The sequence below is a fragment of the Chiroxiphia lanceolata genome, chromosome 16 (assembly GCF_009829145.1).
Source record: "Chiroxiphia lanceolata isolate bChiLan1 chromosome 16, bChiLan1.pri, whole genome shotgun sequence".
Taxonomy (NCBI): domain Eukaryota; kingdom Metazoa; phylum Chordata; class Aves; order Passeriformes; family Pipridae; genus Chiroxiphia; species Chiroxiphia lanceolata.
Genome location: NC_045652.1, coordinates 1,059,118 through 1,087,099, shown reverse-complemented (window position 1 = coordinate 1,087,099; position 27,982 = coordinate 1,059,118). Strand labels below are relative to the sequence as shown.

Sequence of the window (27,982 nt, the reverse complement as noted above, 5' to 3'; positions counted from 1 at the left end):
GTTTTGTATAAATTAAAGTCTTTTTGTTTGTTTTGATCTACCAATTGAAAGGTGGAGAAGTTGTATCTAGTTTTGTGTGGGCTGGGAAGAGGTTGAAGGGAAGAGGTGGCAGTTTGCCCATACCTGGGGATTTGGAACTACTTCTAGTGCAGGGGTGTATTGCCACTTCCAGGTCATCCACAAAATAACTCAAATTACATTTCTGGGGAGTCTTCACAATCATGATTCCTGGCTGTGGTAGCTTTTGCCCTTTTCTGTACCTGCAGAGGCTAAATCTGTTCTTGATTCTCACAGATTTGGGGTAGTGGAGCTCTAAGAAAACACAGATTCATTTCCAACACAGTTGGTCCCATAGGTGGCTGGAGAAAACCAGGCTCCCCAGCAGCTTGCCAGGAATTGTGCTCATCCCTGCTCCACAGGGACAGGTTTGCAAGTAGTCAAAGCCTTAAATCCCTTCTTGGGTCCAGGTGATCCTGGGGGAGCCGTCACCCATCCTGCCCAGACCGGAGCAAGCTGGAGGCCATCCTGGGATAAATGTGACTGAAACGGAGAGGATGCACCACCAGTGTCACATCAGGGTGGCCCTCGGAGGCACTGGGAGCCCCAAAGAAAGGGGATTTGCTCCTGTTGTTGAGGGAGACTTCTTGTCTGATCCTTTTTTCCCAGCCCACCTCCCCTTGACCTCCCTTTTCCCCTGCCTTCTCACTTCCCTAGGATCAGATTTTCCACTTCGTACCAGACTGGCCACGCTTGTTTTAACGGCTTAAGTAGTAATTGCCAGGGCTGGGAGGGGGCAGGGGGAAATGAGATCGTGTCTGCAGCCTGGAAAACCCTGGAGCTAAGGTGAAAGCCTGGTCAGGGAAGAGCCTTTTTTTCCCCCTTTTTTCAGGGGGTCTGGAAGTGTCTGTTGCCTCTTGCAGGGCTGAAACAGAGGCTGTGTGTGGTTTCAGGTGGGGCAGGGACAGCCGGAGCCCATTACGCCGGAGCAGCGGGGGCTGCCTGGGCCACAGCTGTCTGCCTGGGAAGAGCAGGGCAGGAAAACGCTGCACAGCCTCAACGTGGTGGGAAGGCTGGGAGAGCTTCAGGGCTCTGTGGAGAAGGAGGAGGGAGCAGGTTCCTCTGGGGTGATTCAGGTCTTTCCTCAGAGTGTGTTTCTCCACAAACACCTTCCCCATTTGAGGTGTCTTGGGTTGGTCCCACTGTCCCTCACAGGCTGGGAAGAGGTGGTGACCTCCATCTGACTGCAAAATGCTTGAAAATGTGGGTGCGTGTCCCTGTGAGTGTGTTAGAGGGGCAGGAGCCCCCTGGGTGCAGAGGGTCTTTGGAGAGGGACACATGGCACTGCACCCTTCCTCCGGGACACAGTGCTGAGCCGCTCCCTTGTCTTGAAGGGAGAAGATGAACCATAACCTGGGATGAGCTCAGTTGGTTAAAACTTGGTCCTAATAATGTCAAGGTCATGAGTTCAATCCCTGTATGGGTCATTCACTTAAGGGTTGGACTTGATGATCCTTGTGGGTCACTTCCAACTCATAATATTCTGTGATAAAACTCACATCTGTGTCTGGGATGGGACACAGGGACACCAAAAATCCTGTTTTCGGGTGCCATGGGTGCTTGGACACTTGGAGGTGAACAGTTTAGGGGAGACTGAAGTTACAGCTGCTTAAAGCCTTGAGATGGTGAAAGTATCGTGGGCTTGGTCAGGTTTGGGAGGGTCACTTTGTTCTTCATCTTCAGCTGAAGAATCACCAGAAGAGCCTGGGTGGGGGTGAGGGTCCCAAGCTGGGTGGGGGTCCCCAGGGGTGGGTGAGGCTCTCAAGTCACTGGGAGCTGCATTTCCAACCACGCAGCACTGGCATCTCTCTGTCCAGTGCTGCACCACTGGGTGAAGGTTCCCTGGCACTGCTTGTCTGGCCTCATGGCCTTTGGTCTCGGTGACACAGGGATGAGAAGTCTTGGGCTCTGATGTGAAACACCTGCCACCCTCAGGGCTGCTCCTCTGGCTCTGGAGAGGGGCCGTGGGGCAGGAGCTGACCCAGACCCCAGCACCATCATCGTGCTGTGACCACACAGAGCCCAGGCTGTGGATGAGTGAAAGCTGGGCTCCAGCTTTGCTGTTCCCTCCTGCACCAGCACCCTTGGGAGGACTCTGGGGCACCCCGAAGTGGCTCTGTAGCCCTGGGCTGCATCACCAGGGAGCAAGGGGCCCTGCAGCTACCACACTGCTTCCCAGCTGGAGCAAGGTGGGTTTGTGGGTCAGGGATCTCCAGGCAGCCGGTGGCTGGGGTGGGCTGGGTGGCTCTGGGGGTCTCCGGGCTGCCAGGGTATGCAGGGTATAGCCCCCAGCAGCTCCTAGCTGGGCTATCCTGATGCAATTCCCTTGTTTGCCAAACATCAGCCTTCCTGAAAGTGTCCCGGGGCAGCAGAACCTCCCCTTGGCAACCATGGCTGTAGGGACCCTTGGGTGGCTGCTGGGCTGTGAAACTGGGGATCCCAGGCACAGCCATGGGACACACTCCAGCCCTCCAGGTGTGGCTTTGGCCAGCTGGTGACAGACCTGACTGTGCTTTGGGGTTTTGGGCCCCGGGGAGCCCCAGCATTGCCCTGGGCAGCCCAGAACCCCCGGCAGCACAGCCGATGGTGAGCCCAGGCAGGGAGGTGGCAGCGCTGGCAGGTGACTGTGCCAGGGCACTGCAGCTACACCCTGCTCACACCAGCGTGGGGGTGTCGAGGGCCCCCTCAAATCGTCTGGTCTGGGGCAAAAGGGGTTCCCCGAGGAGCTGCACGCCGGGGGAGCACCAAACCATTACATGCAAAAGCCCCTCAGGGGTGTGGGTAAATTGGATTCCCCACCAAAACAAAAACCAAACAAGAAAGGGCTCCCCTCCTTTTTTATGTCCCCTCCACCACCTGCCCCCCAAGAGGAGAGGCTGGAGGTGTTGAGCTGCTCCCTCGGGGCAAAAGTCCCTCGGATTTGCTGTTTCGCAGAAGCTGCAGACCCCCCTCGGATTTGCTGTTTCGCAGAGGCTGCAGACCCCCCTCGGCGCTGAGGCTCTCACCAGAGCCGGAAGAGTTAATGCTCCCAAAATGCCATGAAATGTTCCTGCTGCAGGTCAGTCTCCAGCGGGGATTAGGGGGATCTGGCCGGGGAGCCGGGGCCGGCTCCTGGCAGCTCAGGGCCGGTGCGGGACGTGCCGGTTGAGCCCAGGCGCAGTGTGCCGGGTCTGGTCTGGCTCAGAGGACAGCCTGGCTGTAAATCAGCGGGGAGGGAGGGCTGGGAGCCCCAGGGGGAGCCCCTCCAGTTTGGCTGGGTGGGTACCCAGCCCGCGGGGCGAACCGGGGTCCTGTGCCGGCAGCGCGGCGCTCGTGGGATGCCGGCTGGGGAGCGGGGATGGATCCGTGCCGCTGCTGGGATCCCGCTCCTGGGCACCTTTGGCTGTGGTGCCAGTGGGTGCCCAGGGGCGAGGTGCGGGGTGAGAGGCTCCCGGGCAGCCCGATCCCGCAGCGTGGGCTCCCCGGGCCTCCCGCCGGCCGCCCCGTCCCACCGGACTGCAGGCTCTGCCTGTTTTCTCATCCTGCAGGAATTCGGCTCCGTGGGCCGAGCGGGTTTTCGTGTGTGTGTGTCCCCCCCTTCACTCTCCCTCTTTGGAGACTTTCTGCATTCTGCCTTTGATCTCCCCCCGTGTTTGCCCAGGGATCGCCGGGCTCGCCGGGGTTAGAGGCTGAGGTCAGCGCCTTTCCCATTCCAAACACCCAGAAACATCAGTGGGAAGGGAGGGGATTCAGATTACAACCTTCCCGTCCTCCCCTTCCACCCCACTCGCCCCGCTCGCCGCGCCGGGGATGGACTGAGCCCCGGGGACACCCGCCGCTGCCACCGTGTCCCCGAGAGCCGCGCGGCGATGGACGGAGGGCGGCGTTGCCGGGGGTCCGGCGGGCGCCGGCCGTGCTGAAGGGCAGAGGTTTGGTCCTCGCCTCCTCCTCCTCCTCCTCCTCCTCTTTGTCCCCCCGCCTGCCGGCCTTCCCCCTCATTCCCTCCGTCCTGAATGCGATTTATCCCGAGCCCTCGCCAGCGAGCCAGGCCGGCGGCGCGGGGTGGCCCGATGGCTCCTCGTGGGGGTCGCGGGGCCTGGGACCAGCGCACGGGTGGGCGGCAGCGGGGCCCCGTGGGCATCGCGCTGCTCCTGCCCGTGCTGGCGGCGGCGGCCGGGCTGAGCCTGCAGCCGGGCAGGACGCGGCACCCGGGCGTGTGCCCCAACCAGCTGAACCCCAACCTGTGGGTGGACGCGCAAAGCACCTGCGAGCGGGAGTGCCAGGCAGACCAGGTGAGCGGGGGGGGCTGCGGCGGCGGAGGGAGGTAACAGCTTTTGGGGGGCATCCCCAGGTCCCCGAGGAGATGTTTGGGATGTGGGTCCTGTGCCCGGTGGTACAGCTGGTTCAGTTGTTTTGGTGCAATCGGCCCGCTGCAGCTCTGCCCCCGCTAAGCCCCTGCTGGCATAAGAGGTGCCCTGGGGATGCTCCCCGGTGCCCCACAGGCAGAGAAACTGCTTATTGCCCCCACATGCCTCCCCCTCAGGCTATGCCCCTTGGACAGGATCCCCTGCCCCACCCAGCCATGGTGTGCTGGGACGGGGATCCCATCAGGCAGAGGACAGAATCAATCCCCTCCCAACTTTTCCCTGAGGGCAGAAGCGCACCCACGAACTGGACTGCCCTGGCTCTGGGCTCTGCAGTGGTGAGCGGGACCCCCACCACGGTTAGGGCTGCCTAGACCCAGGATGGGGAGACTCCTTCACAATTCATCTGTGTAACGAGTTCTGCCTCCCCTCAGCCAGCAAAAGCTGAGAGGGCAAGATGCTATTTGCTTTGGGGGAGAAGGGCCCGTCATCACTGCACTGCACCCCTAAACATCCTGGCGGTGCTGAGGGTGGGCTGGGGACGGTGCAGCGGTGCTGGGGAGGTTTTAGGCTCTTACCCAGAGCCCAGCAACGCCAAAGGTGCACATTGCTGCACGGGAGACACCCGCCCACCCAAAAGTCCCACAGGGGTGGGAACAGCCCCCACAGTCACAGCACGGCAGTGACCTCCATGTCCTCCCCACAACCTCCTCTCCCTCCCGGGCCAGGACTGTGAAGACTTTGAGAAGTGCTGCACCAACGTGTGTGGGCTGCGGAGCTGCGTGGCCGCGCGCTTTGCTGACGGCAGCGCCCCGGCGCTGGCCCTGGCACCCGCCGCGTCCTGCGAGAGCTTTGTGTGCGCCCAGCAGGGCTCCGACTGCGACATCTGGGACGGGCAGCCCGTCTGCAAGTGCAAGGACCGCTGCGAGAAGGAGCCCAACTTCACCTGCGCCTCCGACGGGCTCACCTACTACAATAAGTGCTACATGGACGCCGAGGCGTGTCTGCGCGGCACCCGCCTCACCACCGTGCCCTGCAAGCACATCTTCACCTGGCCTGACACCAGCCCGGTGCCGCAGGAGACCACGGCGCGTCCCACGCCCGGTGCCGGCCCCGAGGTGCCGGTGCCCCCCGCCCTCTACACCAACCCCTTTCACCAGTCCGTGCGCGCCGGGGGCACCGTCAGCTTCCGCTGCGACGTCAGCGGGCGCCCGCGGCCGGACATCACCTGGGAGAAGCAGAGCGAGCGCGAGGAGAACTTCATCATGCGGCCAGACCAGATGTACGGCAACGTGGTGGTCACCAACATCGGCCAGCTGGTCATCTACAACGCCCGCCACGAGGACGCCGGCATCTACACCTGCACAGCCCGCAACGCCGCCGGGCTGCTCCGCGCTGACTTCCCGCTGTCAGTGGTCAGGCGGGAGCCAGGGGCGACCCCGCGGGCCAGCAGCCCCCAGCCCTTCCCCAGCGCCGAGTGCCTGAAGGAGCCGGACCGGCGGCGCTGCGAGGCCATGGAGGTGCGCTGGCACTTTGATGCCAAGCAGGGCTCCTGCCTCACCTTCCGCTACGGCGGCTGCGGGGCCAACAGGAACCACTTTGAGACGTACGAGGAGTGCCGAGCCGCCTGCCTGGGCAGCGCCCGCCCCACCTGCCTGCTGCCCATGGTGCAGGGGCCCTGCCAGAACTGGGAGCCGCGCTGGGCGTACAACCACCTGCTGAAGCAGTGCCACTCCTTTGTCTACGGCGGCTGCGAGGGCAACACCAACAACTTCGAGAGCAAGGAGACGTGTGAGGACGTGTGCCCCTTCCCCAAGAGCCTGCAGTGCAAGGCCTGCCGCCTCAAGAGCAAGATGGTGCTGAGCCTCTGTCGCAGCGACTTCGCCATCGTGGGCCGGCTGATGGAGATCGTGGAGGACCAGGACTCTGGCATTGCCCGCTTCGCCCTCGAGGACGTCCTCAAGGACGAGAAGATGGGCCTCAAGTTCTTCAACATCAAGTACCTGGAGGTGACCTTGACCGACATGGACTGGAGCTGCCCCTGCCCCAACATGACGGCGGAGGACGGGCCACTGATCATCATGGGTGAGGTGCACGACGGCATGGCCACGCTGGACCCCAGCAGCTACGTCCGGGCAGCCAACGACAAGCGTGTGAAGAAGATCTATGAGCTGATGGAGAAGAAAACCTGCGACCTCCTGAACCGCTTCCAGGACTAGGGGAGAGCCAGGACGTGCCAACAGGGGGAGCTGCAACCACACCATGGAGGGGGGCAGCCTGGGGAAGCCCCTGCACCTTCATGTAGTTCCCCCCAACCTCATACTGAGCCCCAGAGCAGCTCCCATCTCCCCTGTAATTTATCTGCTGCATGCCCCCCTCTCATGTGCCCCCCAGCCTGGCCAGCAGCAATAAGGAACTGGGTTGGGTTGCAGAGGGGTGGAAGGTCTGCCAGGACATCCCTGCTCCCCATAAAAACTTTCCCACCTCAGCAAAGTCTCTGGACCCAGTGTAGCACCCCCAGTGCAGAATCTGACCCCCATGGGTGCTGGGGGTGGGTGGGAGATACCCCTCGTGTTGGCACTGAAAGCATCAGGGAGCTGCTGGGTCAGGGGGGAGCCAAAGCCACAAAGTTTATTGGGGGGAACAGCACAGTCCTGGGAAAGGGGGAAGGATGATGGGCCCCCTGCCATCAGCACAGCATCCTTGGAGCAAACCGAGCAAGAAGTCTCCCCCATACCCAGGGGTGCTGTGCCCCCTCTCCCACACCTGTGCCCCCCATGCCTGTCCTCCTCTGGTCCAGGCTGTGGCACTCTGCTGCAAAGAGAGAAGGCACTGGGGGAGATGGACCCCCTAGCCAGGCCAGCCCCAGCTGGGGCAAGTGTGGCACTGACCCATCACTGCTGTCCCCAGATGGCACCTGTGGGGGGATGCTGGGACCCCTCGAGGAGGCAGCAGTGGGGGCAGCAGTGCCGGGAGGTGCTGGAGGTCCAGGCAGTTACAGCTTGCGGAAGATGAGGCTCTTGTTGTTGGCCGGCATGTCCACCTGGGGGCAGAGCTGGGGGTCAGGGGGCGCCCACTGGTCTGGGGACCCCCCCCAGAGCCCGTCACTCACCATCCTCTCCAGGCGCAGCCCATTGGCCTCGGCCAGTTCCCGCAGCAGCGCCGTGTCCCGCAGGCCCCAGGCGGGGTTCCTGGGGAGAGGGAGGCTGGTCAGGTCAGACAGATGGACATTGGGGAGGGAGGAGCGGGTCAGACAGACAGACATCGTGTCCCGAGGCATCCCCAACTCCCGGGGGTGCCCTGGGGTGCGGGGGCTTCCCCCAGACGCTGCTTATCTTGAAGGACTACACTGGGAGGGAGCTTCCTGCAGCTCCAGGAGCACGGATGGGCAGGACAGACAGGACAGGCCCCCAGCAGCCTGGGACCCCAGCCCCCTCCTACCTCTGCCTCAGGCTGCGGTCAAAGTCCACGTTGCTCTGGGGGCTGATCTGTCCGTCCACGGCATAGGGCTGGTGGGACAGGGAGCTGGAGCTGGAGGTGCAGGCAGGAGCTATCCTGTGTCCCCCCAAGCACCCCCTCCATGGGCTGCTGTCCCCACCATGCACAGAAGCCAAGCAGGAAGAGCCGTGGCCCCCAAGAGGCACCATGGGTCCCATCACCCTCTGCGAGTCCTGTCACCCACTTCGGGTCCTGTCACCCACCTTGGGTCCCGTCACCCACTACAGGTCCCATCACCCTCCACAGCCCCCCCCCCAGACTCTGCCTTGGATAAGGCAAGGGAGATGAGCATCTTTCCCATCAAAAACTGCCCCATCCAGGGCTCAGCACGTGCCCCGAAAGGCAGAGACTCCCTAAACCCAAGTTCTCTCCTTTCCCGCCCTCTCCCCAGCCATGCCTGGAGCTGCCCTCCCACCTGCCAGCCCCCAGCATTCCCAGTGATGCCCTGTGCCCTGCAGATGCTCCCACACCAGGACAGTGACCCACCCCATAGGTGAAGAGCACTCCTCCGGGCTTCAGCAGCACCCCAGCACCCTTGAACAGGCCCTGGGGAATCAGAGAGGTGAGGACCAGGTCAGGGGCCTGGGGGCACCTCCTAGGACCCCCTCCTCGGCCCTGGCACTCTCAGACCAGGGGATAGGGCCTGTGGGAGGGCTGCTCACCTGGGTGCAGCGCAGCTCCGCGATGTGCATCATGTTGATGCTGACAAGGAGGTCGAGGGAGGCAGGCTGGGTGCCCCCCCACGTCTCCCAGCCCTGCGAGACATCCACCACGATGGGGGGCAGCAGGTTGGGCAGCCCCATGGCCTCCACGTAGGCAGAGATGCTGTGGGCACCAAACCCCACCTGAGCCCCAGCCGGGCATTGCCTGGTCCTCCCCTCCCCGTGCATCCCTCCAGCACCCGCTGCAGGCACAGGCAGAACTCCTGGATGGTGTCTGAGGAGGTTGTGGGTGCAGCACAGCTGGGGGGTCTTTGCTCCCCGATGGAGAACTGGCAGCACCTGGACAACCAGCAGCACATGGATGGAGAGGCTCCAGGGCCCAAACCCCCCACCCCGTTCCGGAGCAGCCTGTGCTCCTGCCTGCCTGCCTGCACCCCCCCGGTACCACTGCCCCAGCACCGCCAGATTTTGGTGTGATTTACACCCTTTTTGGCACATTCACCACCCAGGTCTTGGCTCTGCAGCCTCACAGGGCAGTGGGTGATGCTGGGTGGGCAGGACACAAAACCCCCTGGACAGGCGCCGATTCCGGCACCTCCTCACAACGTGTATTTTTTTCCATGGGGAAAAGATGGATTTGGGGGCTTTTCTGGGAAAAATAAAGTCCTGAGCTGGGGAGCCTGGTTGGATATTGGGATTTACTGAAAAACAATATAGTGAGTATTGACTTGGGAAGCCTGGGATGGGCAGGAGTTGAATATTGTGGTTTGCCTGGAAAAAATAAAGTGTCAAGCAGGGAAGCCTGGGCTGTCCAAAAGGTCTTTGCTGGAAAAAAATTCACATCGAGCTCATCTGAGAGCAAGATATTGGGATTTTCCTGGAAAAAATACAGCACTGAGCAGGAGAGCCTGAGGTGCCAAAGGGTTGGATATTGGATTTTTCCTGGGGAAAAAAAAAATAAAGTGGGGAGCCTGGGCCCACTGTTGAGTAGGTCTGTTCTGGAAAGAATATCCATTTGACAGCTGGATATTGGGGTTTTCCTGGAAAAAACACAGCACGGAGCAGGAGAGCCTTGGCTGCCCCAGAGTTGGAGCTGGGGTTTTTCCTAGAAAAAAATGAAGCGGGGAGCAGGGAATCCGGGCCGCGGGTCCGTGGGAGGGGGCCGCAGGCAGGCGGTGTCCCCGGGCCCCCCAACCCCCCGGGCCCCCCTCACCTGCGCAGGGCCCGGGGGTCGATGTCCGAGGGCTGCCAGCGCGTGTGCGGGAGGGCGCGGGCGAAGTGCGCGGCGTGGAGCCCCGCACCCGCGCCCACCTCCAGCACCCGCAGCGCCGCCCCCGCGGGGGCTCCGCGCCCCGCGCACTCCCGCAGCACCGCCAGGATCGGGCCCTTGTTGCGCTCCGCGGCCGCCGGCACCTCCATGGCCGGGCTGGGAGGGGATGGGGGAACTACAGCTCCCGGCACCGCCGCGGGACCGGCCCACGGGACCGCCCCCACGGCCGCGGGTGGAGCTTCCACGGCGGGGTGGGTGGGGAGAAAAAAAAAAAGGAAGGAAAAGGTTCCTGCGCCGCCCGGGAATCGAACCCGGGTCGCAAGAATGGGAATCTTGCATGATACCACTACACCAGCGGCGCTGCCGGCAGCGCTCCCGCCCCGCCGCGCCTCGGCCTCGGCCCCACGCGGGACCCCAGGGGGCCACTGGGCCCTGCAGCTCACCCACCATGCACGGACATTCCCCCCCTGTCCCCCCCAACAAGAGCGAATTGAGGCTCTGCGTGGACACCCCAGGAAATTGGGGGTGAGTGGGGAACCACCCCTGCTGTGACTGCTCCCACTGGTGATGGAGGTCTGGAGGGATCCGTCTGGAGCACAAGGATTTGGAGTTCAGCCCTTCTGAGCATAGAAAAGCTCAGAGATGTGCCCACAGGCACTGACAAACCCCAGGCAGGTCTCAAGTGGGGAGACTGAGGCACAACCCCTGCCGGCTGACAGGGCAGGTGACAACCAGCGGAGGTGTCCCCATGGGTCGGGTTGTATTTAGGCACGATAATAGGGTTGGGGAAGTCATGTGGATGTGACCGTGCTGGGTACACCCCTGTGGGTGAGCCAGGGGTGTCTGGCACCCACCAGGGTCAGGCGCTGCTGTGCTTTTTGGGGGGGCACCCTCCTGCATCCCCTCCCTCCCTGGCCACCACCGTGGACACGTGGCGGAAAGGCAAAGGTCACTCTCCTGGGGTGGCTTTGCAGCATCTGGAGCTGGGATGGAGCATTCAGGAGACCCCCGTGGGTTTGTCACATGGCCTCTCCCCAAACCCTGGCTGCTGTCACCAGCCAGCCCCGGGGGGGGGGGGGGGTCCCGAGGACCAGCTCCGGGTCATGTGCCGGGTCTGCACCTCCCACCACGTGGGAACACCTCGGCGGGACCTCCCAGCTCCAAAGGTCACCGTGGCGGCCGGGACGCGGCCCCCGCTCCGACTTCCCGTGCTGGTCATGGGATGTGCGGCTCTGGGCTCGTCACAGCGCTGTACCCACGGGGGTGGCACCTCAGCCCCTGCCTCTGAGCGCCCTCGTTGTCCCCTGCCTGGGCCCTCTGTGTCCCAGAAGTGACCCCTACGTGTCCCCTGTGTGTGCCATGGCTCCCGTGTTCCATCTCCTGAATGTCTCCGTTCAGGTCCTCTCCGTGTCCCCTGTGACTCCCGTGTCCCCTGTGTGCCTGTGCCATCTTGTGTCCCACGTGCCTCCTGTGCCTTTTCCCCTACTTTGACCCCTGTGCGTCCCAATGTCCCTCGTGTGCATTCTATGTGTCCTGTGTGTGTCCTGTGTCTCCCACATGTCCCACATGTACTCTGGGTCCCACGCATGTCCCCTGTGTGTCCTCATGTCCCACGCATGTCCCCATGTGTCCCCCGTGTGTTTCCTTGTGTGCCCTCCACATCCCACGTGTGCCCCTGATATGTCCTATGCACGTCCCAAGTGTGTCCCCACATCCCGTGTCCTTTCCTTAAGGTTCCTGTATGTGTCCCATGTATGTTCCCACATGTGCCCCAAACGTGTCCTGCACATCTCCCTTGTGTGTCCTTGCACCCTGTGAGCCCCCATATGTCCCCCCACGTGTACCCCCGACATGTCCCGCGTGTTTCCCCTGTGCATCCCCACGTCTCACACACGCCCCCAGTGTATCCCCTGAGTGTCCACTGTGTGTCCCCACATCCCCTGTCTGCCACCAGCGTCCCCCATGTGTGTCCCGTGTGTTCCCCGCACCTCCCACGCGTGCCCGTGATGCGTCCCGCGTGTCCCCTGCGCGTCCCCTGCGCGTCCCCACATCCCACGCGTTCCGCCTTGTGTGTTCTGTGTGTGTCCCCTACGTGTCCCCCCATGCCATGCGCGTCCCTTACACACCTCGCATGCGTCACATGTGTTCCCGCACACCTCCCACGTGTTCCCGCGACGTGCCCCGCGCGTGTCCCACGCCCCCTCCCCGCACACCCCCAGCCCCTCTGCGCGGTCCCCCGCCCCACGCGCGCCCCCCGCGCGGTCCCTTTAAGCGCGGGGGCGTGTCGCGGGGCCGCCCGGCCCGGCCCGGCCCGTTAAAGGCCCCGGAGAGGGGCGCGCTCGGCAGTGGTGCGGGGGCGCGGGGCCGGTGCGGGGCCGGTGCGGGCCCGCAGGATGTACACGCTGACGCGCGGGCCCAGCAAGCTCGCCACGCAGCGCCGCACAGGTACCGGGGGGCGCGGGGCCCGGGGGCCGCGGGGGGCTCCGTCCCGCCCCGCGTTGCCCCCTGACGCCCCGCGCCCCCCGCAGGTCCCACGCAGCAGGCGGTGGAGAGCAGCAAGCTGGGCGAGCTGCGGGGGCGGCCGCAGCCCGGAGCGTGGCCCCCCGCCAGGTGAGCGCCGTGACCTTGGGAAGGGGACCGGCCCCGGGGCGGCAGGGCCGTGACCTTGGGGAGGGGAGCGGGGCTGCCGGGCCGCCCGGGGGGCCGCGGGAGGGGGGTCCCGGTGCCGCCGCCCGGTGCCGCTCGGCGCGGGGGTCGCAGCCGTCCCGGTGCCCGCCCGGTCCCGCGCAGCGAGAACACGCGTGGCGTGGGCCGCCCCCGCGGGGGGAACGCCGGGGCTGGCACCGCTCCTCCTTCCCGGGGGCTGTCCCCAAAAACCGCGGGGAGTGGGAGCGGTGGGGTCACGCCAAGGAGGCGGCGCGGGGGGGTCCCGGCGCAGGGCAGAGCCGGGCCGGGCTGGGCTTGTCCGACCCCCCCGCGCCGGCCCCGGGCACGGCCCCGATTGCACAAACCGGCGGCGGGGCCAGTGCCGGCCCCGCTGTGGGACCGCCCGCCCCGGGCCGCGGCTCCCGCCACGCCACGCACCCACGCGGGACTGGCCGTGCCCCTTGCCCCTAAGGTGTGTCTGGGGGGACGCTTTGGGGTGACTCCCAGCGTCCACCAGCGGTACCTGGAGCTACCGGGTGTGTGCCGGAGGGGATTCCAGCGCCTGCCGGGTGATGATGAATCTATCCCTAAGGAGACCTTTTCCTGGCTTGATGCCTGGGGGTAAAGCCCACCCAGGCAGGGCTGTGGGACCCCTCCAGCTCTGCCCATCCCTTCCAGCTTCAAGAAATACGTAAAAGCCCCCCTGTCCAGCTCCCCTCCTTCCCAGGATCCCTTCCGGTGATCACTGGAGGGGGTGCTGTCACACTCACTCTCCTGCTGCCTGCAAGCACCCCTGGCTGTGGAGGTCTGGGGGTCACTGCCCTCCCCAGCCCCTGCCCACAGGTCCACGGGGGCTGCCTGCTCCCAGTCTCTCCTGTCCTCCAAACCCACTCCCGAGGCCCCTTAGACTTTGTCCCATGAGGAATGTGGCGGTTGCAGACATGTCCTGTCCCAGAGCTGGGCCGAAAAGCCAAAATACTGGAGTTTTACATTGAATGTGCCCTCAAAATCTCATCCCAAGTTTTTCCTTTGGCTCTGTCTGGTGGTGCTGCTTCCAGGCTGGGGCTGGTTTAAGTGCCACCCTCCCAAAGGGGATCCCAGCTCTGAGGAAGGCTGACCTGCTCCTCATTGGCAGAGAGTTCTGTCTCAGTTCTGGGGCACCTTGAGCTCATACTGGGGTCAGGGCTGCTCCGGTGATCCCAGATGCTTGGTCTGCAGAGGATGGCGCATCCCCTGCCTTGTGCCCAAGTGGATTTCATTTCCATTTTCCTGATATTCCTGCAGTTTTGGTGGCAGATTCTTTATTTTAGGGACTGCACTTGGCTCTGGGCTGGAGGACAGGTGGGAGACATGCTTTTCCCTAGGGAGCTCCCCTTTCACCCCTCCCTGTGTCAGAACTCCCTCTCCCTTTCCCTTTCTGTCCCCTCCCTTGGGGACAGGGCTGGGTGGCTGCAGCTGTGCCCCTGGCCTTGCTGGGGCTGTGGGTGAGTGTGCACAAAGTGGGGTGACCCAGGGCACCCAGTCCTTGCTTCAAACTGGGGTGGGAAGAGCTGCTGGCCCCCCTCACCCCTCCTTGCTTGTCTCCACAGCCCAGCCCAGAAACTTGTGTTCAACAGAGTGAATGGCAAGAGACCACAGGTGCTGCTGCATCAGGTCTCAGCTCCTGAGGAGTGCTACACCCTGGCCCATGAGGAGAACGTCCGCTTCATCTATGAAGGTGAGGGCAGCGGGTCCCTGGGCAGCACTGGGGGGGGCTGGAGCGGGGGGGGTCCCTTCTGAGGCAGCTGCATTGTGCTGGGAACATCGGCAGTGCAGGGATGGAGTTGCCAGCCTGGGGACCTGCCCTCTCTTGTTCCCCTCCCGCAGCCCCCCAGGCTGGGAAACCCCCATCCCAACCCCACGCCCTGCCTGTTCCCCCCAGCCTGGCAGCAGGTAGAGCAGCAGCTGGACGGCAGCCGGAGCGGGGACAGCACCTGCGGCCCTGTGCAGTACGTGGAGAAAACCCCCAACCCCGGGCTCAAAAGTGAGTGGGAACTGGTTGGGGCACTTTGGGGTACGCTGGGCTCAGGGGTGCAACAAGCTGGTGTGGGCTCAGCCTGCACCTGAGCAGGGCTGTGGTGGGAGGAGGAGGATGATCAAGGTGCTTGGAGAGCTGGTTGGGTCTGTCCTGCTGGTGCTGAGGCCACTCTGGGGGTCCTGGGCAGGGACAGCTAGCCTTGGCACTGTGGTGGGGATGTCCCACTGTGCCCCTTGGAGGAGCCCCATCAAGCAGGACTCGTGGTTGATGACTTCTCTGGGATTCAGGCCTTCTCCAGCCACCAAGGTGGGCTCAGCACCATGCTGGAGAGGAGCTCCCCAGTCCTCGTGGGGCCTTGCTTCTCCTGGGGCCAGCAGGACCAAGTGGGGATGGGGACAACACTTCTCTGGTGGCAGCTGGAGTCAGGGCTGTGACTGCAGCCTGGGGGGTCCTGCAGTGGCCAAGAGCTCCCCAAGAAGAGAATGTCTCTGTAAACCCATCCTGGCCTTCTGAGGACATGGCACAGGGGTGGGGGAAATTTGGAGGTGTCATTCGGTTGAATATCAGGAAAAGGTTCTTTCCCCAGAGGGCGGCTGGGCACTGAACAGACTCCCCAGGACAGTGGTCATGGCCCCAAGGCTGCCAGAGCAAAAGCTCTCAGGCACATGGGTGGGACTGTTGGGGTGTCCTGTGCAGGGCCAGGCGCTGGACCTGATGATCCATGTGGGTCCCTTCCAACTCAGGATATTCTGTGATTCCATGGTTATTTTTTCTGGTGGCTCGGGGTGAGCACCTGGAGCTTTGCTCCTGCTCCAGCTGCTCCCCTCTCTTTCAGACTTTGTTCCCATCGACCTGGAGGAGTGGTGGGCACAGCAATTTCTGGCCAAAATTGAGAACTGCTCATAAAAGGGAAGAAAAGGTTGCATTTGGTCTCTTTTTAAGAGAAACGAAGCTGCGAACAGCACATAACTCTGGTCAGAGCCCAGAGTCGGTGGCGTTTTCCAACCACATTTTTAAGATGCCCGGATTGGAGTGACCCCCGGGACCGGACCACAGCCATGCCCGGCCACGTGCCTTCCCCATGCCCGGAGGAGGAGCAGCCTGTGGCCCCAGCCAGGATTCCTTAAGTGCCAGTTCTCGGACCGCTGCAACTCCTGCAGCCTCCAGCTCCCAGGGACACTTTAGTGCTGTGCTGGGGGCGAGGGAGTGGATCCCCCCTGCAGCCCAGGCCACGGGGAGGACAGCGGGGGGCTGTAGCAGGACCGCCTGACAATAAAGCACTGAAACTGCCCATGGAGATGCACCTGGAGTGTGGGGAGGGCGGGGGAGCAGCATCATGCCCTGGAGAGGGGATGCTCACAGCTGAGTCGTGGCTCAGTGGGTGCCTGGCCTCGGTGGATTCAAGGGGCTTGGAGCCTCTCTGTTGGAGCTGCATCCTTGTCCTGGGGCTGTGCCATGTCCCAGGCCTCAGCCAGGGGCTGGTGCTGTCTTAGGTGATGTTTGGGATGGAGGGGGCACCTGCAGGGGGGCTGCACACCCTGGCTGTGGTTCAGAGCCAGGCTGCAGTGTGGAGGTGGGGAAAGCTACAGGAATGAGGGTGCCAGGGCCAGCCCCTCCCTGCCATGGAGGCCAGAAGTAATTTTGAGCCCCAAGCTCAGGATTTCCCCCTCACCCATGGTTGTCTGGGGGAGGCTAAGAGAGGACAGTTGTGGCTGCCTGTGGTGGAAAGGATGGGGACCCCAACTTCTGCTTCCACACAAAAATTCCTCAGCTCATGGGCTTTTCCTGGCCAGACTGAGCTCTTCCAGTTCTGGTTTTGTTGGACACACCCCCCTTCCCTCATGTCCTTTTCCCCAAAGCAGAAATCAAGAGGCCAGCACAGCCTGAGCAGAGTCTGACTCCAAAGGAGGCCAGGAAACACCCACTGGAAAAAGAATTGTTTTTATTATTCCTATGATGGGAATAACAATCACACTGCAGCCAGCGGGGAGTAACAGCCACCGGGGACCTGTGATGCTTCTCCCACCTGGGAGGCCAGAGAAGTGCCAAGGGCAGCCTGACCCTGGCAGCACCTGTCTGGTGAGCTCCTGGTCCTGTCTGCCAGGTGACCATTCCTGGTCCTGCTCCCTGCCTTGGCACTGTGGCTGTGACTGAAATTGGGAGCAGCACCATGCACAGCCAGCAGCACCTGCCTTGGTGACAGGGAGGATGTTACAGCCCCGTGTGACAGGGGAATGCTGCTTCCTTAAGCCCTTCTTCCTTTAGGCCAGGATGGCCCCAGTGAGGGAGGGCTGGGGTCAGGGGATGCCATCCGTGAACGGACTCCTCTCACCTCAGCTCTGCCAGGGCATCATGGGCACTATGGGGGTTATGCTGCCTCTGTGTACCCCCCCCAGCACCAAGCCTTGCAGGGGGTCACCAGTACCCCAACAGGACATGTACTGTTACTGCTGTGCTCAGGGCACTGCCAGCCCATGGCAATTTGGCATCTCACCCCCTGCAACCCCCACATTCCCACTGCTCCCTATCCCAGGCAAAATCTAGGAGGCTCTGCTGTATGTCCCTTTCCAGAAAAAAAAATAAAAGGTACTGGGAGTCTCAGCACTTTGCTGGTGGCTCCAGGCACCCTTCCAGCAGAAAGCATCCCCCTTTTTCTTCCCTCTCCAAGGATGTCGCTGGTGCTGGGAGTCCCTCCTGCATGATGCCCTGGCAGTGGCTGGCTCTGCTGCCCACTGGGATGCTCCCAGGGAGCAACCCCTCCCTGCCAGCAGCTCTAGAGGGCTCCAAGGTGTCCAGGGATGCCATTCACCTGCTGGCTGCTTGCTAATAAAACGCACATTGTTAAGATCCGGGGAAATTCTTAGTAACATGATGCACCATCGTTCTGAACAACAACATTAGGCAAAGGGAAAAAAAATGGAACAGGAAAGAATGAGTCAGTCACGGGGAAAAGAACAAAAACCCAACCCAAAAATGTAACCCAACCCCTGACAATGCAATCACTGGGAGGGAATCAGCCCCCCTCTCCATAAATATTAATTAGTTATGTGCAATTGTGTGTAGTACTATAGTGCAAATAGCTCTGCATTGATCGTGGGGCAGCGGCCGGAGGGGCTGCCCCAAGTGACAGAGGGACTAGTTAAGGACAGACAAGAATCAACACGGATTTCCAACAAACAAACAAACAAAAAAGCAACCCAACCACTGGGAAACGCTAAAAAGAAATCCCAGTTGCTGCCTCTGACTGGGTACAGGCAGGGCTGGTGCCCAGCAGCATCCCAGAGCTGGGCAGGGGCAGGACAGGGCCTTTGCTCCCCGCCCGCTGCTGGAACAGGGGATGGGGATGTGGGACAGGTATGCTCTGGTTGGAGCTGTGTGGGGCATAGGGGGTGAGCTCAGCAGGACACGGGCACAGCCAGGGCATCGCTGGCTTCAAACCGGTCCTGTGGCTGCACAGCACAGTGTGAGGCAGTGCTGCTGGCAAACCCCTGCATGGGCACAAGACTGAGCCCAGCAGCGTCCCTGGGCACCCTGTGGCACTGCACATGCATCCCACTGAGCACAGCCACGTCCACGGGCACCCTGTGAAATCCCACTGAGCACAGCAGTGTCCCCAGGGACCCTGTGGCACCTCTCACAGAGCCCAGGAGTCCCCGGGCACCCCTCACCCACCGCTGCCTCCAGCCCCGGCTCTGGCTCTCCAGCCATGCCCGTCACGTGCTGTTCCAGGGGCTGAGCTGCAGGCATTGCTCCAGCATCACGTCCTACCTCTCACCCAGTGCCAGCTCCTGGCACCACACAGCTCCCCTTGCATGGCTGGGGTCCGTGCCAGCTCCTCAGGCCAGGCTTGGCAAGCAGGCAGGAGGAGACAGAGTTTTCCCAAGCAGTTAAAGGAGATGGAGCCTCCTCTGTCCCATGCCAGGCAGGGGCCAGACAGGAGCTGTGCAGTGTCCCTCCAGCTGGACACAAAGTGCTTCTAGGGGCAATCCTGGTGACCCCAGGGACGGTTTGGACCTAAGCTATGTGACAGCCTCCTGCTAAACCACGAGCAACCATCAAACGACACATCGACATGCGGGCGAGGACCACGAGGCGGGCGTGAGCAATGGGCAGGGAAGAGGGGAGCAGGGAGACACCCCACTCCCCCTCTGCCAGCCCAAGCCCAACACCCCTCGCCACCCATCCAGGCTCCTCCCAGCTTTTTGGGCAGGTTTTTTTGCTGTGTGGGTGGGATGAAGGCTGGAGAGTGGCAGTGTCTCATGTGCACACACACACACACAAGGACTGCGGTAGTCCCGGTGATCCCAGTAATCCCGGTGATCCCGGCAGCACAAGGAAACGCCGCCATCCTCTCCCCCCTTCCCCGGTGAAAAGTTTTACATTTATACAGTATTTAAGACACGCTGATATATAAATTACTGTCTCTATATATACTATGTATAGGCTGGGGGCCAGTCCATGAGGAAGGGCACCGGGGGGGCTCATTTCCCTCTGTCCTCTGTGTAGTGCTGGAAGCGGGTGAAGCTCATGAAGACCTGCTCCAGGGAGATCTGGCTCACCGAGTAGTCTTCCAAGTGATACTTCTCTTTGGCTTTCTCCAAGGCCCCAAAGACCTGCAAGGGAGGGCACAGACATTAGGGCAGCGTGACTTGGCAGGGGGGATCCCAAGGCTGCCAGGAGGACCTTCAGATTGTGACAGGGAACCCCCAGACTGTGACAGGGAACTTCTAGGCTGTGACAGGGAACCCCCAGGCTGTGACAGGGAACCCTCACACTGTGACAGGGAAAGCAGAGGAAGCTTTTTATCTCCAGGGAGACTTGTGGAAGTGACACCTTCCCTGGCAGAAGGGTGGGGGGAGCCAGGAGATGGATTATTTAGCGGAGTACCTGACTCCATTGAAAAATATATGCTGTGTATATGAACATTTATATATTTATATGAGATAAATGAATATATATATATATATATATACAAACACACATACACAACTGGGCTTGAATCCCAGCCCAGGGTTGCTGCTAATACATAATATATATAAAATATTTACATAATATTAAAAAACCTGCATAGCATACTATATATACTATATAAATAACTACCTGTGTATAGCATACAGTTAGCTTATTTATAGTTATATATAATGTCTAAAATATTTATAAACACACATATATATTTATAAACTATATGTAGTTTTTATATAATCTGTACACTATGTACTCTCTATATAGTCTATATATATTCTACACAATATATAGAATTGATATATTTATACTCTAGAGTATCACCATATACTATATAAGTATATAGAGAATATAGTGTACAGTATACAGATAAATAAAAAACCCTCTATATACTATATACGGTGTTTATAGTGTATATATTATATAGTGTATATACAGTGTATATAGGATAATATATTGTAATGTATATAATATACATGTACATAATATAGTGTATACACAATATATACACTGTACATACTGTATATAATATACAGATATATAAACCCCTATATATACCTATATACTGCATATGAAAACAATCTGTATACTGTGTATACCTCTGTATACATGTATTTATATATAGATAGCATGTATATATATATATAGGCAGATAGTATTACAGAGATAGATAATATATATCTGTATATACTATGTATATACTCCATATATTACTACCTATGTACATTCTATGCAGATGGTTACATACTATACTTACTATATATACATATATATACACATATATATATATGTACACCCATGGGGTTTTATCTGTATCCCTGGGCTGGGATCCTACAGTGTCCATGGTTGGGTAAAGCCATTGCCCACAGCCCTGGTGGGACCACAGGGTGACACCCAAAGCTGGGGTGCCAGGGGGCTCCTGAGGACAAGGAACAGGAGCAGGGAGGTGCCCACCTGTGCCATGTTCCCCACAGGGATATCAGCATGGGAATGACACCTACTGGAAGCAAAGCACTGAGAGCATGCAAAGGGGCAGGAGGAGGGTTCCCTCCTCCTGCAAACAGGGGATTTACTCCAGCACCCCCTTACCTGTGCCCAGCTGAGGTTCTTATTGGTCAAGTGGTAATGCACCATGCCTTGGTGCTCATGCTTCAGGACACTGCCTGGGAGAGACGAGCAAGGACAGGCTCTGGGTTAGGGAATGTGCTGAAGCTCACACCCAGCACCCTGCCCTCCCTCCGAGGGCTCACAGTACCTGGGAAAGTCTTCTCCACGAAGGCCTTGAAGGCCAGCAGCTCGCCCTCCTCCTCGCTCCGTGTCTTGGCCAGCAAAGTGTAGCCACTGCCAAACTTGCTTTTGAGGTGCTGGGGGCTGCCCAGGCACTTGAACTGCCCGTTCACCATGATGGCCAGGCGTGTGCACAGCGCCTCGCACTCCTCCATGCTGCAGGAGGGAGAGGACTCGTTCAGAGAATCATGGAATGGTTTGGGTTGGAAGGGACCTTAAAGCTCATCTAGTCCCGTCCCCTGTCATGGGCAGAGACACCTTCCACCAGACCAGGTTGCTCAGAGCTCCATCTAACCTGACCTTGAACACTTCCAGGGATGGGGCAGCCCCAGCTTCTCTGGGCATGTAAGCACCAGGACACAACAGCAGAAGTTTCTGCAAAGTGGCTGGAGGTGTATTCCCTCCTCTCTAGGCTTTTGGAGGAGGGAGATTTAGGTAAAGCCAGCCCCTGGCTGCAGACAGGGACTGCCCACCCACCAGGCTCTTGGACCTGGCCACTCTCCCTGATCTCTCACGCTGAGCCCTGCCCAGTCAAGTGTCACCTGTGGGAGGTGAAGATGATGGATTTGCCACACTCCCGCGTCCGTGTCACCGCGTCCCAGAGCAAACGCCGGGCCACGGGGTCCATGCCAGTGGAGGGCTCATCCAGGAAGATCACGGGGGGACCACCAATGAGGGCAATGCCAGCACTGAGCTTCCGCTTGTTACCACCACTGCAGAGGAATCACAGAACCATTACAGCTGGAAACAACCTCCAAGATCATCAAGTCAACTGAAAAAGGGAGATGGGAATGTAGACAGAGATCCAGGATGAGCACAGGGAGCACTGGGGCAGTGGACATGGGGTTTGTCCACGCCTCTCTCACCTGTAGGTCCTCACGAGTTTGTCGGCGTGGGGCTCGAGGAGCAGCCCCCGCAGCATGTTCTCCACGCAGCTGCCGCTGTAGCGCTCGGGGATGCCCCGCAGCCGCGCGTACATGCTCAGCGTCTCGCGGCCCGTCATGTGCTCCAGCAGGGCATCGAACTGCGGGCAGTACCCGATCCGCTGCTGCACCTGGGGGCGAGAGGAAGCCAAGGGAATTAGCTCACAGGCAGGTCTCTGGGCCAGGAGGTGCCTGGGCACCCACAGGGCTTTGCTGCTCCTCAGTGAACAATGGGGGCTGAGCCACAGCTCCGAACCCACAGGTGGAATGAGATGGAAATGCTCCTGTTGCTGGAGCAGCTGGGCTGGCAGGGATGGACACAATGTGTCTCTGGGTGACAACTGGGTGGGCTCACACTGCCCTCTCCCAAGCTGGTTCCTCACTGTGAGGGACCATTTTGGGATTCCCAGGATCTCAGGAGAAGGAAAGTGCTGGAGGGTTGGTACCTCCACCAAGTCCTGGTTCTCTCCAAGGACAAGAGTCTGACAGAAGGCAGCTCCAGGGAGGGAATCAATCTGGGCCATGCTTTCAGGGCAGACCCTTCCTGTGTTCTCTATGCCTGACCTTGTCGGGGGTCCCATTCACTTATGAGTTGGCCTCAGTGATCCTTGTGGGTCCCTTCCAACTCAGGATATTCTGTGAAATCTGTGACAGTGGTGGAGGAATCCTGAGATTGAACTGAAAACCCAACCCCGCTCATTTCTTGCTTTTCCAAACAGAGTGGGCAACTCCCAAGGAGTCCTCTAGCGGGGGTCTGGAAAGGTTTGACCTACTTGTTTTAGAGAGATCATTTTCCAGTTGTGATCAGTAACTCACATTTTACACATATCCAACTATGGAGCAAAACCTTAGATGAAGGGTTTGCCACCCTCACAAAGTTTGGCTTCCATTTCTATCACATCTGTGATCCCAGTGGAGAGGGGACTGCTTCCACATGACGAGATAATGGAGAGCTGGGCCAGCCAAGGACATAATACCCCTGGGATATTGCCATCCCTGGAACTACAACCACATCCTGCACAGAGGCACCTGCGAGGTGGATCAGTCCAGCCAGGCACAGGACTGTCTGCAGCACTGCCCTCTGCCCCTGCAGCCCTTGGTACCTTCTTGATGTTGGCCAGGATGCTGTGCCCATCCACAAAGGCATCCCCTGACGTGATGCTCTCATCACCAGTCAGCATCTTGAAGGTGGTGGTTTTGCCTGCTCCGTTAAAGCCAAGGAGGCCAAAGCATTCCCCTTTGCTGACGGCCAAGGAGATCCTGTCCACTGCCAGCAGGGACTCCCGGCTGTCATAGACCTGGTGGGGAACACACAAAGCCATGTGTCACCACCCGATGGCAAGGCAAGGGGTGGCTTTGCCAGCCCCAGGAGTACACAGCTCAGCTGGCAGCAGGATGCTCAGGGACATGTTCTCCTCACCTTGGTGAGCTCCTTGATGACCAGAGGGCTGCTGAGAGATGACAGTAGTTCTGGTGGTGACTCTAAAACCTTCTTCCTCTCATCTGCCACGTCCCTGTCCTCTGGCAGCACAGACACCCGGTTCAGCAGTGCCACCTGAACACACGGGGGAGACACACCCTGTGTCACCTGGCTGCTGGGGGACAAATGGGTTCCTCCAGTGTCCCCAACCCCAGCAGGATCCATCCCTTCCATCAGCCACCTCTGGGGACGCCTCACTCCCTTTCCCAACCCATAAACGCAACGGGATCAGCTCCTCTGAGCAACCTGTCCCAGGGATGCTCCCTGGGAAGATGATTTGGGTGAAGAGGGCCTGTCTCCAGCTCACAGGGACTCCTGGGCTGGGCTTGGAGGGCCCTTCACTGCTCCCTCCCACACCCTTCTGCTCACCCATTTCCGCCGCCTGCAGATGCCACAGACCAGAGTTCTCAGTCTCCAGAGAAGGTTTGTCTCAATGAGGAAGAGGAGGAAGAGGAAGGAGAAACCCTGGACGGCCAAGGAGGTCAGGTATCGCCCGATCCCAGGCGTCTCCCAGGAAAAGTAGTTCATCTGATAACTGATATCTGAGGAGGGATGGAACAAAATCAACACTTGGATCAATCCACACTCAGGGGAGGAGCACATAACCTCCAGAGGAAGCTGCGAGCCTAAAGCTTTGCCAGGCTCCTCTCCATCCTCTCCTGCCCACAGCTCTTTCCAACACTTCCCACAGGAGGATTTGGGTCTGGAAGGGATCTGGCAGAAGATGCTCAATAGAGGTATGCAGAGGACACCAATCTTGGGATTTTTTTACTTGTCTATGAAACTTTCCCTAGCCCACATTTTCCTCCAATCCTTGATTGGATCACCTATGAGTGTCAAACACTGCCCAGGTTTTGGTTTAAAATGGTACCTGGAGCTACTGCCCAAGTAGAGGCCCCATGATACTGCTCAGCTCCACCACCCACTCCACAGAGAACCCCAGTGTGGCTATGGTGGGTTGGCCAGGTGAGGACCAACCAACACAGGGAGACTCACTGAAGGCCTTGCAGATGAAAATGGCTTCAACAGAGGAGGTGCAGAACTGAATGAACTCGTAATTCTGGTAGAAGTCACTGATGCACTGGCCCAAGCAGTAATTGGGTAAGACAAGAAAGACTTTATCCAGGGTTTTAGAGAGGTCCACCAAGCCTAGTTCTGAAAGAGGAGCACAGGAAGATCAGGTGATTGGAGATGGCTGGTTTGGGAGAAAGATGTTGATATTGCCAAGTTCAGAAAGAAATCAAACATATTTTGTCATGTTTAATGGGTGGGAATGGACTGTTGTAGGGTTTTACTGCCAGTGTGGGGACAGCCCTGGGATGATAGAGTTCCCTTGGGGGCTGGACTGTCCTGGTGATGGCTGGGCAGGTACAGAGGGCAGTGACCTACCCGGGATGCTCATGATGGTGACAGCGAGGAAGGTGGCAGTGCCAGACAGGATGTTGAAGATGGTGAGTCGGGTGAAGGCTGTAGCTGCCACTGAGAAGAAGAAGCTGAGGAGGTACATGAGGGGGATGATGGCCCAACCATAAAGGAGGAAGATCAGCATCACATCAACGAGGTGGCTGTCTTGGGTGAAGGCTTGCACATCAAAGGCTTGGAATATCACCTGGGGCACAGCAATGTGGGGAGAACACACATTTGGGTTAATCTCAAGCAACATCTCCTTGTCCCAGCGGCCCAGACACTGGGGTAACAGCAGCACTGCACTGACCCAGAGAATCCTTCATGGATGGGTCCTACCAGCAGCCTGGGCTTGTCCCCAGGGAAGCCCTTTCTGCAGACTGGGATGCAGAAGGGCAGATCTGGGAAATTCCTCTCCAAGCTCCCATGGATTTAACATTTCCTAATGTCCATAGCCAAGTATTCAGGTGCCAGAGGCTGCAGTCAACTGCTCCAGCTGGTTGGCCATGGTCCAGCTCCCAGCAGGACCAAGGGACAGCTTTCTTGCTGGTCCTTTCTACTGAGACAACACCAGTGGCCTTGTCCTTTTCCCTGCAACCTCACACATCCCAGAGCAGCACCCAGCACTCCCACCAATGCAGAGGACATTAGGGCAACTCACCAGCATCAGAGCACAAGGGATGAGGAAGTTGATGATGTCCCAGAGCAGGGCAGAAAGCCAGAAGTTGACCACGTAGACGCCGCTGACGAACTGGACGTGCTTGGCCTTGATGGCCCGTTCGCTGACCAGCAGCAGCGCAAAGGTGCTGGCGAGAGAGGCCATCCCGTACAGCAGGTTGATGGCAATGGCAAACCCAGTCTGGCCTCTGTGGGGACAGAGGGGCAGGTGAGAGCAGGGACACCTTGAGAAACCAACGCTGAGGCCACACAGGGACAGCACAGAATCACAGAATATTCCGAGGGAAGGAACCCACAAGGATCCTCCAGTCCAACTCCTGGCCCTGCACAGGACACCCCAACAATCCAATCATGTGTCTGAGAGTGTTGTCCAAACACTCCTGGAGCTCTGGCAGGTTTGGAGCTGTGCCCACAGCCCTGGGGAGTCTGTTCCAGTACCTGACCGCTCTCCGGGGGAATAACTTTTTCCTGATGTCCAGCCTAACCCTCCCCTGATACAGCTCCAACCGTTCCCTTGGGTCCTGTCACTGGTCACAGAGAGCAGATATTGGTGCTGCCCCTCTGCTGCCCCTCATGAGGAAGCTGTGGCCAGCACACCCACACCAGGCTTCTTGCAGAGAAGAAGCTGCAAGAAGTTAGAAGCTGGAAGAAGCTGGCTACACTCCCCCAGCACGCCGAATAAACACCCCAGTGAGATGAGCATCTCCCAGACAGAGTCCACCCTGCACAGCCCACCACAAACCTTCACCCTGCCCTGGCGAGGTCCCATGCATGGCCTCTCTGTACAGGAGAGGTTCAGAGACTCCGGATGTGGGATTTTGTGAAGTGTACAGCCACACAGACCCCTTGCTCTGACCTCCCAAGGAAAACCAACCCCAACCTCTGAGACGTATCTGTGGGGTGACATGGTTTCCAGGCTCAGGCAGGTAAGTCACCTCCACGGCTTTGCTCCTTTGTCCTCCTGAGTGTAATCACAGCTACGTTTGGGTCTGAGAAGCTCCAGCCTGGCTCCTCCACTGACCCCAGTACAACCAAGCCACCCTGCACCCACAGGAGCCATGGGCCCTAGCAGGTAGGTGAGCACTGTGCCATCACACGTACTCCATGAGCTGGTCCTTGGCCTTCTCAGTGATGTTGCGGGGCTGGGGGTAGTTGGTGACGGTGATGGAGGCGTTGGGGCCCGCCAGTACCCTAAGGACAGCGTTGTCAGCCAGCATGAGGGCGGTGGCCGGGGAGTGGTAGGCCTGGTTGTTGAAGAGCGCGGTCACCACCGTGCGGTTCCCGGCGCCCTCGAAGGAGGCGGCTGCGATGTAGTGCTCGTTGAAGGCCCCCCCTTCCTCGGAGGCCCTTGAGATGAGGTACTCCTCCAGGCCACCTGCCAAACACACCACTGTCAGGAGCAAGTCCATCGCAAGAGAATTAAATGGGGCCAACTGGAAATGACCCCAGGCACCCCAACCCTGGTGGCCCACCCTAGACCTGATCACAGAAACATAGATCCATGGAATCTCCTGAGTTGGAAGGGACCCATGGGAGTCCACCAAGTCCAACTCCTGGCCCTGCACAGGACACCCCAACAATCCCACCATGTGCCTGAGAGCATTGTCCAAACACCCCTTAAGCTCTGCCAGGTTTGGGGCTGTAACCACTGCCCAGGGGAGCCTGTTCCACAAACATAGAGTTACGAAGAAGGCAGCTCTGCTCAGGTGAGGAGGGGTCTTGCCAACGTTGGGACACTCCCACGCAGGAGCGGATACACAGGAATGTATGTGTCAGATACACTGTGGCTTGGACCTAAACCACCTGCACCAGTGGCTCCACCTGCTCCACGGGTGGTCCCTGAGCCCTCACCCAGCACCTCCAGCGGCGACTGGCGCTGGGCATCCAGCAGCTCCACGTACTGCTCTGCCAGCCTCTGGGACAGCCCCGCGGCACCCGGCACCGAGAAAGGCACGACGGTCTGGCCGTAGGGCTCCAGTGTCAGCCGCAGCTGGGACGAGTCCCGCGGGCCCGGGAAGGTCTTGGCCACGATGAGGGCGAAGGCAGTGAAGATCAGAGGCACGAGGAACTGCGCCGCCACCATCTTCCAGTTGCGCCAGCTGTACATGGCTCGCTTCATGAACATGGCATAGAACTGCTGGCAGCACAGGTAGAACTGGCAGGGGAGAGGTCACGTCAAGGTGAGCCCTGCTGGCTGTGGACACATCACCCCACACAGCTGATGGGGAAACAACTCCAAAACCACTCCCTATCCTGCATGCAACCCTCCAGCCTGCAGCAGAGCCTGCTCTCAGCCAAGCCTGTCAAGGGATTAGCAGGGTAGGTGCCTGGCTCCAGCACATCCGACTCCCTGGCTTCTGAACAAGACACAGCCACTTTGGGATCTCAGGTGTTAAAAGCAGCATCAGCCATGACCTTTACCTTCCTCCACCTCCCAGCATTTGAGGTTCACAAAGAGGATTAACTGTGGGGCGGCTGCTGCTGAAGCAGCCAGGTGAGACGCCTGGAGTGCCCAGCCCAGCCCCTCCCAGCACCTTCTCTGCTTTCCAAACCCTGCAACACCCTTCTCCCCCTCTGCCTTTCAGACGTGCCCTTGAGAAGACAAGGGATATTTATCACAGGCGCAGAGGCAGCGGGGTGTGAAGGGCTGTGCAGGATCTGGAACACGAGCCTAGCCAGGGAAGGAAGATGGATTTTCAACCCCAGTGATGGAGCAACGGCAGGTGAAAACCACTTTAGACCACCTGGAATACCT

The 27,982-nt window shown here is 59.5% G+C and overlaps 4 protein-coding genes and 1 non-coding gene across 6 annotated transcripts in view; 2 read left to right on the top strand and 3 right to left on the bottom strand.

Moving 5' to 3' along the window:
* Positions 1-4,106: 4,106 nt before the first annotated feature.
* On the top strand, positions 4,107-6,619 carry WFIKKN1 (WAP, follistatin/kazal, immunoglobulin, kunitz and netrin domain containing 1). The gene is made up of 2 exons (XM_032704272.1): positions 4,107-4,328; positions 5,129-6,619. The coding sequence occupies exons 1-2, from the start codon at positions 4,107-4,109 to the stop codon at positions 6,617-6,619; spliced, it is 1,713 nt and encodes a 570-aa protein (XP_032560163.1).
* Positions 6,620-7,005: 386 nt separating this feature from the next.
* METTL26 (methyltransferase like 26) lies at positions 7,006-10,028 on the bottom strand. Its single transcript, XM_032704058.1, has 6 exons — positions 9,774-10,028; positions 8,561-8,723; positions 8,385-8,444; positions 7,842-7,909; positions 7,513-7,591; positions 7,006-7,443 (listed from the first exon to the last, which is right to left on the bottom strand). The coding sequence occupies exons 1-6, from the start codon at positions 9,977-9,979 to the stop codon at positions 7,396-7,398; spliced, it is 624 nt and encodes a 207-aa protein (XP_032559949.1). The 5' UTR covers positions 9,980-10,028; the 3' UTR covers positions 7,006-7,395.
* A 92-nt stretch (positions 10,029-10,120) lies between these two features.
* Positions 10,121-10,191, bottom strand: TRNAG-CCC. The gene has a single exon. It is a non-coding gene; the product is annotated as a tRNA-Gly (tRNA).
* Positions 10,192-12,166: 1,975 nt separating this feature from the next.
* Positions 12,167-15,784, top strand: MCRIP2 (MAPK regulated corepressor interacting protein 2). The gene is made up of 5 exons (XM_032704055.1): positions 12,167-12,275; positions 12,359-12,440; positions 14,066-14,193; positions 14,398-14,499; positions 15,329-15,784. The coding sequence occupies exons 1-5, from the start codon at positions 12,224-12,226 to the stop codon at positions 15,397-15,399; spliced, it is 435 nt and encodes a 144-aa protein (XP_032559946.1). The 5' UTR covers positions 12,167-12,223; the 3' UTR covers positions 15,400-15,784.
* A 637-nt stretch (positions 15,785-16,421) lies between these two features.
* ABCA3 (ATP binding cassette subfamily A member 3) overlaps positions 16,422-27,982 on the bottom strand; it is a 32,867-nt gene continuing 21,306 nt past the window's right edge. The window contains exons 19-32 of one of the 2 annotated variants that reach the window (XR_004359907.1): positions 27,079-27,382; positions 26,329-26,602; positions 25,211-25,415; positions 24,535-24,754; positions 24,142-24,300; positions 23,515-23,687; positions 23,086-23,220; positions 22,769-22,963; positions 21,609-21,796; positions 21,285-21,455; positions 20,711-20,898; positions 20,545-20,618; positions 18,155-19,106; positions 16,422-18,124 (exon numbers count right to left, since the gene is read on the bottom strand). Coding sequence is in view for 1 of the 2 variants with exons in the window: in XM_032704054.1 (XP_032559945.1) it covers positions 18,975-19,106; positions 20,545-20,618; positions 20,711-20,898; positions 21,285-21,455; positions 21,609-21,796; positions 22,769-22,963; positions 23,086-23,220; positions 23,515-23,687; positions 24,142-24,300; positions 24,535-24,754; positions 25,211-25,415; positions 26,329-26,602; positions 27,079-27,382 (2,418 nt within the window). In the remaining variant the exon portion in view is untranslated. Of the gene's footprint in view, positions 19,107-20,544; positions 20,619-20,710; positions 20,899-21,284; positions 21,456-21,608; positions 21,797-22,768; positions 22,964-23,085; positions 23,221-23,514; positions 23,688-24,141; positions 24,301-24,534; positions 24,755-25,210; positions 25,416-26,328; positions 26,603-27,078; positions 27,383-27,982 lie in introns of both variants that reach the window. The other variant, XM_032704054.1, reaches the window with a different exon arrangement.

Bases quoted from the DNA above. Each gene is read 5' to 3' on its own strand.
- WFIKKN1 (XM_032704272.1), top strand. From the start codon at position 4,107: ATGGCTCCTCGTGGGGGTCGCGGGGCCTGGGACCAGCGCACGGGTGGG. The intron at 4,329-5,128 runs GTGAGCGGGGGG...CTCCCGGGCCAG, and splicing joins GGGAGTGCCAGGCAGACCAG to GACTGTGAAGACTTTGAGAA.
- METTL26 (XM_032704058.1), bottom strand. From the start codon at position 9,979: ATGGAGGTGCCGGCGGCCGCGGAGCGCAACAAGGGCCCGATCCTGGCG. The intron at 7,592-7,841 runs GTAGGAGGGGGC...CCCTCTCCCCAG, and splicing joins GACCGCAGCCTGAGGCAGAG to GAACCCCGCCTGGGGCCTGC. The intron at 7,444-7,512 runs GTGAGTGACGGG...CTCTGCCCCCAG, and splicing joins GGCTGCGCCTGGAGAGGATG to GTGGACATGCCGGCCAACAA.
- MCRIP2 (XM_032704055.1), top strand. From the start codon at position 12,224: ATGTACACGCTGACGCGCGGGCCCAGCAAGCTCGCCACGCAGCGCCGC. The intron at 12,441-14,065 runs GTGAGCGCCGTG...TTGTCTCCACAG, and splicing joins GGAGCGTGGCCCCCCGCCAG to CCCAGCCCAGAAACTTGTGT. The intron at 14,194-14,397 runs GTGAGGGCAGCG...TGTTCCCCCCAG, and splicing joins CGTCCGCTTCATCTATGAAG to CCTGGCAGCAGGTAGAGCAG.